At 59.5% G+C, this 8,497-nt stretch overlaps 1 protein-coding gene across 1 annotated transcript in view; it reads left to right on the top strand.

The window, feature by feature from the left end:
* The window catches only part of LOC103919686 (ankyrin repeat and fibronectin type-III domain-containing protein 1-like), a gene marked incomplete at its 3' end in the record, with an annotated part of 187,168 nt that overhangs the window by 140,315 nt on the left and 38,356 nt on the right, over positions 1 to 8,497 (top strand). The window contains exon 5 of the mRNA XM_009327232.1: positions 8,025 to 8,153. Within this exon, the coding sequence (XP_009325507.1) occupies positions 8,025 to 8,153 (129 nt within the window). The remainder of the gene's footprint in view (positions 1 to 8,024; positions 8,154 to 8,497) is intronic.

The following is an 8,497-nucleotide window of genomic DNA, read 5'->3' as shown; positions in this document are numbered from 1 at the left end:
CTTGTGAAGACATCCTCGTGAGGTGGGTGAGCCAGCGCAGTCACAGAGCTCATCCCCTTAGCAGTGCAAAAGCCTTTAGCTTCTTCTTTGCAGCGTCACCCAACCACAGCACATCACAGAGCTCACAAACCCGGTGTGATAACACATGGAAAAGTTTGGTTGGGTGGATACGCCTGAATTCATCGCTTGCTCGAGCTGTGGCTGCCCGCAGCTGCTCTGTTGCACTGTCTAATCTGTCCTGAGCTCGTCACGGAGGTAAACGAGCGCCTGTTCCACTGATGTGCTGTTCAACACCGCTGTGCTCAGGGGGGGAGAGATTTCCTAATGTAATAGCCTGCAGGCAGACCTTGGGCTGTAACAGCATCAGATCCCACAAACTAATCACAGTTGAGTCAGCATGAGAAATGGGACACTGAAGTCCTGAAGGAAACCCAGGGACTTGGAGAAACTGTCGATGAGTTCCTCTCCCTGCACGGAGCCAATGCCCTGCCCTTCGGGCGAGGAACCAAACCTCCTGAGATGCTCTCTGCTGCCCTGCCGCCGGGAGTGCAAGCCCAACCGAGTTCCAGTGCCGCTGCCTTGGGGAAGGCATCTCACTGCTGTTTGGGTTGAACTGTTGTGTTCTGGCAGGAGATCACCCAAGCTTCCCATTCCCAGGCCTGGGCAGCATCTGGGGAGCCGGGGGTGAGCCCCCAGAGGTGCGGCAGAAGGGCAGTGTCCCATACAGGCATGGGAGTTCATCAGCAGAAGCCCTGGGTGGGCAACCTTGGCAGGCAGTGATGGCCACGTGCAGTCAGGATCTGTCCTTGAGCTAAGGGAACACATTGAGGGCAGGCTTCGGTCAGGGGGTCCCCAGTGCTTCCCACCCATCACTCGCCTGGACCTAAGGTGTGCAACATCCATTTGGGCTTGGGAAGTCCCTGTGGGCAGTGTCCTGTGCCTGTCACCCGATGACCCAAAACAGTGGTGGAAGAGCTCAGTCCATGGCTTGTGCACCCCAGCCCCAGACATTGCTCATGGATTTAGGAGATTGAGGAGGAGGAACGTGAGGAGAGTAGAGTATGTGGCTGTCTGCAGCTCACCAGATTCCCTGCGTTGTCACTCATGAGCCCACAGAGATCGGAGACCAGTGGCCAAAACCACTTTCCTGAGTGGTGAGGGCAGGGGCAGCGTGGGGTGGCTCTTGGGGCTTCGTCCTCAGAAGCTCGCTTGGGGACCCCAGAAGTTTTGGTGGAAGTCGGGGCAGTTTCCAGCATCACTACCTCCGCTTTCTCCCCTTCTCAATAGGAACAGATAGCGAAGCAGGACCGAGCAGGGTGGCAGGGGCTCACGGCGTCCTCTGGGGATGCCAGTGGGGTTTGGTGGCACGTTACTGCATCGGGAGTGCCACAGAAAGCCCAAAGCCAGCGGAGGTTAGCCCGAGGCATTGCTGTCTTCTACCTGGTGGTCCCTCTGCAGCTGAGCCTGGTCCCCCTCGTCCGAGCCCTGTCCTTCTCATCTGAGCCCAGTCTCACCATCTGAGCCCGGTCCCCCTTGGCTGAGCCCGGTCCCCCCCCCTGAGCCCGGTCCCGCCGGCCGAGCCCATGCAGACTCGTGGTTATGTAAAGCCCCGGCGAGCACGACCAGGAGATTCTTCAGTGTCGGAATCTGAGTCACATGGGGCTGTTTTATTTCCCCCTCTGCTAATCTCGTTTCTATAGAAACAAGATTGGGAGGAAAAAAAAAGAAAAGAAAAAAAAGAGCCAAGCACAGAGCGAGCGAGAAACCTGAGGTGATGGGTGAGGGAAGTGGAGGTGGCGGATGAGGCGGTCGGGCGGCGCGGGTGGGAGCAGGGGATCCCGGCCGGGATGGGAGCGTGCCTGTGGTTGCGTACGTCGAGGGGACAGGGACTCTCCCAGTGAGCCACTCTCGGATGAGCTGCTCCTCCGGCGGCAGGCGATCGGCAGAGCCAGGAGGGAAGGGAGCAGAGGCTGTGCAGGTGAGTGAGCATTGCTCGCGCAGCTCCCCAGCATCTTTCCCCGGCACGGCATGGCACAGCACAATACACCGCAGCTGTGCCTGGCTCACCGGGGCTCCTGTCCCCGGCTGCTGCTTTGGGGACACGCTCGCGACTGGAACCGCGGTGGGTGGGTGCCATGCCCGAAGCGTGCTGCTGCAGCGGGCCGGTGAACAGGGTTTGCCGGAGCGGCGTTTGCGGTTGACGCTTGCCCGGAGGCTGGCTGCGTGTGCGCGGCCGTGCGGCCACGCACATTCCTTTTCCGAAGCCTCTCTCTCCCAAAAGGCTGCTGCCTGCTCGGGAGGCACCTTTCCAGAGTCGATTATTTTTCCTCTATTTTATTCTAACTGCACCTGTGCAAATAAAACGCTCACAGGAGCCAAACCCCACAGCTGCAGGGAGCGCAGAGAGCTCTGCTCACTCCCAGCCCCGCTTGCCCCGAAGCAGCATCGGGCTTCCCAAGGCCAGGCTGCAGCCAGGATGCCCGTGGGGATAAGCCCAACTCGAAAGCTGGTTTTGCAGTGGCTGTTCCCAAAGGGAGGACCAGCTGAAAATGCTGCTTGTTTGCCTGCTGCCAAGTGCCTGGGCTGCCCACAGCCACTGCATGGCTTGTCCTTGCCGGCACGGGCCCCGGCATGGAACTGGCAGCGCCGGCAACACTCCTGCTCCACCGACATGCCCAGCCAAAGCCCTCACCACCGCACGGACTTTTGCTTGCCTGTGCTAATTCAAGAGGCTTGCAGCCTCCTGCCGGGAGCTGGGTTAGTTCAGAATGGTGTACAAGCACATGCTGGCTCCTGAGTCTCGGGCTAGGGAGTGCAACAAGTGGGAGTTATTCCTGCCTGGGCTAAGATATCTCCGTCTCTGTGGGATGGATGGCTCGTGTCCGTGCGGTGGTGAGGGCTTTGGCTGGGCATGTTGGTGGAGCAGGAGTGTTGCCGGCGCTGCCAGTTCCGTGCCGGTGCCCGTGCCGGCACTGCCTCATGACCTTGGTTATCCCGCACCCATGGCACGGTGCAGCTGTGCCTGCACAGACCACGGTCTGCCCTGCAGCTTCAGCCACAACATGGCCAGGTCTTGCAGTGCCAGTGGCTGGGTGAGGCGCCGCACGAGCGCCTGGGCTTCTGTGGGCACACGCTCGCTCTGACAGCTGCAAACTGCTGAAATGCACTGCTTTTTGCAGAGGCAGCCCATGATGTCCCTCCAAGGGCCTCTGCAGGGGAGAGGGAGGGCCATGGAGCAGAGGGGACAGGGATTTTGCATGTCATCGCTTTCCAGTTGTGGCATGGTGTGGGGGACGTGGCAGTGAGGCATTGCAAACCCCTGGTCGGATTCACGCCTGTGCGTGGCTGGTGAAGCCGGAGGGATGAATTGAGTCCCTGTGTATTTCTGTACTAAGTCAGCTTTGGGAAATGTCATTGCTCATCCGCCTGCCTGACCAGCGAGGGGGTGGAGGGCGGCACTTCAGACCCTTGTCCTCATCCAAAAGGGCAGCTGAGTGGATTTTTGTGCTGGGATGCTGCGTCCTGTGATGGCTCAGCGAGCTGGTTGAGCCACAGGCAGGACGTGGCCGGGCTGCCAGCCTGCCGTGTCTCTGCTCTGCCTGCGTTCCCACTGCCTCAGCGAGCCGGGGGGCTTTGGCAGTCACCCATGCTGGGGGTCAGACCCCCAGAAAACGTGCCTGGTGAAGGGATGGGCATCAGGCTAGTGTCACACAGCACTTTCGGGCAGCGCAGCTGGCGTGGGAGCTGTGCCCTGCACTGAGCCAGAGTCTTCCCCCTTGGCTGGGCTGAGCTGTGCTGGCAGCGAGGGTCCGAGTGCTGCTCTGGGCACCCTCTGCTCCTCCTGGTTGAACACCCTGGGGGTCCATCAGCACACACCAGGCTGGGGACAGCACCGTCCCCATCTTCCTTCAGCAGCAGCGTCTGCCTCTGGCTGCCCCTTCCTGCTCCACGCCTGCGGTGAGGGCTGGGTGCTGTGGCTGATGCCAGGGGGTTGTTTGCCACGCCAGGTCCTGCTGCCCCCACGTGCGCACAAAGTGGTGGGTTTATGGGGGAAGATGTCGCGTGTGGACTTTGCATCCGCACGCACCGCCGGCAGCCTGCCTTCCCAGCGCTGCCAGCTCTGCTCTGCCGGGAGGTTTGGAGGGAAGGGCTGAGGATGGGTATTGCTGCAAGAGTCTCCAGGGCTGATAATTATTTCTGGGGAAAAGATGCTGTGTTCTGACTTAAACACTGACATGGGACTCTGAACATGTGTAATCTGGCTGACAGATGGCAAGTCATAGAGGTGTGATTTATGATACAGCACAGTAGCTGAACAACCTCCTCTGGTTGTTAGGAGACAATTCTTCCCAGCTCTGCGGTTGATGTTTCAATTGATGGTTTTCCCCTCGTGTCCCCTCGGTTCCTCGGTGACATGCTGGGGAGCCTTGGCAGGTGCCGGTGCAGCAGGCTGGGTCCACCAAGCCCCGGCAGCGCCAATGCTGAGCTGCTGCAGAGATGCTGCTTCTTATGGTGGGCTGGGCAGGTCACCCCAAATCCTGCCCGGGCTGGACCATGAGCACTCCGTGCAGCGGGCAGGGCTGGGGGAGCGGTGCTCGCCTTGTCCCCATCCCATGGCTGGGAAGAAGCTGGCTCAAGGCGGCAGTGGCTCCCTAGACCCGCACTTGTGGTGCCAAGCATGCTGATACTGACGGGAGAAGGCATGAAAATCTTGCCCATCAGTGAGGTGCACAAGAGGATGGATGCCAACAGCCATAGGGAACCTGCCTGACTCGCATAGCCTCTCCGTGCCTCAGTTTCCCTGCCTCTACCTTAAGATCCCTAACATTGATCTTTCTCAAGGGACAGGGACATCTATTAGTGTTTGGAAGGCACTTGGGAAATAAAAGTGTGGTCCCTGCAGCATCCCCCTCCCGTGTTAGAGGCTCACTGCCGCTGCCACCCGCAGAGCACGGACCTGGGGCACAATGCCCAGCGCGGCTGCAGGAATATCCTGACCCTGGGAGCATCCCGACCCTGGGGGACCGGAGCAGCTCCAGCACGAGGAGCTCAGGAAAGCTGACCCACAAGCAGGGCCTTGGAGGGGCGAGGGGAGTAGGGCAGAGCAGGCTGCCAGCATTGGACTGCGTTTGCCTGCGTGCAGCCACGGCAGAGCAGGTATGATTCATTCCCTCTTCTGCAGTACAGTTTATGTAAAGCAGCACTGTATAAATAGCCAGATGATATACTGTAATGTGCTCCTGGCTTTCTAATTGGTGATGCTTCTGCTGGAGCTTTTGGGTCCGGCGGAGGTGAGAGGAGGCTGTTTCGTACCAGGTTGAGAGAAGCTGGATGAGTTGCTGACGGCTCTCAAGGAGGAGGTGCTGGCCCATCAGAACGGTCGCAGCCGTCTCCCTTAACATGGCTGTGAGCAGTTGGAGGTGGCGGGTGAAATCCTCTGTGGCTGGGCAACTGCTAGGCTGGAAGGTGAGTCTAGAGGGTGAAAGCAGCACCCAGCATCTGAAGCGGGGGGAGTGACGGCGAGGCCACGCTCCCCCAAGCACCCACGTGGCTTCTCCAGCCCCGCCGGCACACCTCGCATGAGCCATCCCTACCCCCAGGGACTTACAACGCTCCTTCATGTCGAGCCCTTTCGGCACGTCACTCTGTCTTCCCCTGCCGGCTCTTCTTGGCAGATGCTGTTGGCTCTATCCAGTGGCTGCTCCTTCCCTGCTTGGGGCAGGTGGATGCGTCTGGGTAAACCTCCTGGGTGTGTAATTGTCCCGGTGGTGGTGTTCACAAGATGCACGTACCAGCACGACAGAGGCACTTGCTTGTCGCGGGGAACAGCTGCCTTCTTGCATCCGTGCAGGTGGTTTGGGATTTCCCAGCCCCTCCATCTCTGCTGGGGACCAGTTTGGGAGGGGTGGCTGTAATGGTGCAAGGAGCGCGGTGGGTATGGGGTGAGCATAGCCAACAGGACAACGTTCTCCAGGCAGTCCCCAAATCCGAGGAGATCAACATCCCTAGTGTCCTGGCAGCTGGGTATGGAGTCCTCAGCCCTGCAGGGTAGCAGGAGCCTCTCCTGAGGAGGTGGAAAGCTGGGCAGTGTTAGGACTGCCACAGCGGGAACAGTCAAATGCCGCCGAGGAGGTGCTATAGGAAGCCAGCAGCACCCATTCCCACCACCCAGCCCCATCCCTGGGTCAGCCCCTAGCCCTGCTCGCTCCGGGGTCCACACCACCCTGGGGGCTGCTGCAGAGCATCAGCGGTCAGTGCCCACTCCTCCCTAAATTGGGATCTTATTCATTATGGCCAAGCTTTGACACCAGGTCAAAGGAGAGGCGAGGTGGCGGGGATGGTGTTAGTGCAGGGCTCTGCTCGATGGGCTTTCACAAGGCGCCTGGATCGCTCCTCTTCGAACGCCTCTTCCTCTGGCTGCGAGCCGGGGGAAGCTGGGGTTTGGGTTTCTTGTTGGGTTTCTTTTAAGGCAAACCTCATCCTTTACATCAAAGTAGTATTTCTTCTCAAGAATGTAAAGAATGACCCTGGAAGGTCTGAGCGGCTCTTTCCCAGCGGTGATCGGAGAGACGAGAGCCTTCTCCAGAAAGCTGTCTCCACCCCGTCCCCAGCAACAGCAATTCATAAGCTGAAAAATAAATCAATAACCCGAGTTAATGAATTGAAGATGTCTGTGTTTAAAATGTATCAGGAAAAAAACTGTTAGCTGGTCGTGGTTGGCTTAATTATTGTGAGGAAAGGCGGAGAGCTCTTGTTTCTGAGAAATACCTTCTTTTCTTTCTTTTTTTGGAGGTATTTTCTTTGGTTGAAGCCGGTCAGGACTCGAGAGGAGAGGAGGATGGGCTTTAGCGATGTGTAGGTTCAAAGTCTCCCCCCAGGTCTGTTCCTCATTCCCTGGGACCTCTGTCAAATCGCTCCTGTCCCCTTCCCTGCCCAGCCCGGGGCCAGCTGAGCGGTGGGAGCAGGTCATGCCGGCGCAGGACCGAAGAAGGAGGAGAGGCAGCGGCCATGCCAGCGTGCATGGCAGGGCTGGCAGATGGCACCAGCCTGGTTGTGTGCCCAAGTCAGGGTGTCCCAGCTCCCCAGGCTGCTCCTCCCTTGCTCCCACCTCTGCTCCTGGTGAATTGGCAGCAGGGATGGGTTGTTGCACCGTGTTCAGCTGCAAGCAGGGGGTGCCGGCCCTTGGCACAGTGGGCCCCGGGGTGTCTGCGCGCTGTGGACTCAGAGACGGTGCGGTTGTGCCTCAGGACAGTGGTTCTCTTCTGGAGGGAGCCAGGGTAGAGGGGGGTGTGCAGCATGGCTCCAGAGCCTGGGGATGCTCTTCACCCTGGTCCCAGGAACTGGGACTGACGCTGGAGCATCCCACCCAGCAGGAAGGGGCTTTGTCGGCGCAGGCGGGTCCTGCGGCTGAACCCCTTTGCTCGCAGGTGTTTCTGTTTCCTCCCCCAAAACATCTCTGACATGGGCTGATTTCCATGTCAGCCCTCAACAGGAAAGCCATCTCAGTGTTTGAGAGCCCCAGCTGGGAGTCCACAGGGACTCTGGGGCTTCTCGGAAGGAGCGTGTGGCCGTGGCAGAGGTCCACTTTGCTTCTCTCCACCCATGCTTCCCTGGCTGCCCGACCCCTCTTGGGCAGGCACTGCAAGAAGCAGAAGCAGCCGGCGTTTCTCCAGCGTTGGCCATCACTGGCTGGCATTTGGGCAGGAGCATATGACCTAGGGAGGTGATTTTGCTGCGGCGAGGAGCAGGACCCGGTGCTAACTCAGCCTGCCAGGCTCACAGCTTCGGTTTCGCTAACAGCATACCGTGGACCCATGCTGGTCCTGGCTTCGCGAAGCAATGCTAAACCTGCTACTGCTCCACTTCTTCCCCCCGAGGCTGGTGCCGCCCCATCCCAGTGCTGCTCACACTCCAGGAGCCCCCTCCTTTCAGCTCCGAACATCACCTGGCATTGTGCCGTGGACCTGCCGCTGGGAGCCGGGGTGCTTCAGTGACATTAATGCCTTTCCTCTCCCCTTCCCCAGGTCGGAAAGCAGCCTCTCTAGGTTTGCCCACCGCTTGTCAGTTAAGCAGAAGCAGGAGAAGAGAAGGAAAGCTGAGTATGCCTCGGCCGAGCTGTCTGCCTTCCGGCCCAGGTCTCTGAGCATTGAATGGTAAGAGCTGCAGGACAGGGCTGGGAGAAAGAAGCTCCTGCCTCTCCAGTCCCCCTCCTGTCCCCTGACCCCACTGCTGCCACTCTCTGTCCCTGTCCAAGCAATGTCCCGTGGGACAACACCCCTTCAAACCCCTCCGTCTGCTGCAGAAGCTCCCCCAGGGTATCAAGGCAAAACATCCCCCCTTGCCCCAATACAAGGAGCAGTGGGCAGCCCTGGGCGGCTCCTTCCTTGGGGGGCTGAGCCATGGGGGTCTTTTGGGGCTCACGTGGGACACGGACATGCGTGTCTGCTGGGCTGGGGCATGTGAGCGCATGACCTCTGGCAGCCTGCACCGCCGGCTG

The sequence above is a fragment of the Pygoscelis adeliae genome, unplaced genomic scaffold, assembly GCF_000699105.1.
Source record: "Pygoscelis adeliae isolate BGI_AS28 unplaced genomic scaffold, ASM69910v1 Scaffold461, whole genome shotgun sequence".
NCBI lineage: Eukaryota > Metazoa > Chordata > Aves > Sphenisciformes > Spheniscidae > Pygoscelis > Pygoscelis adeliae.
Note: the sequence above shows the minus strand (reverse complement) of the source record. Positions and strands in the feature narration are given on the sequence as shown.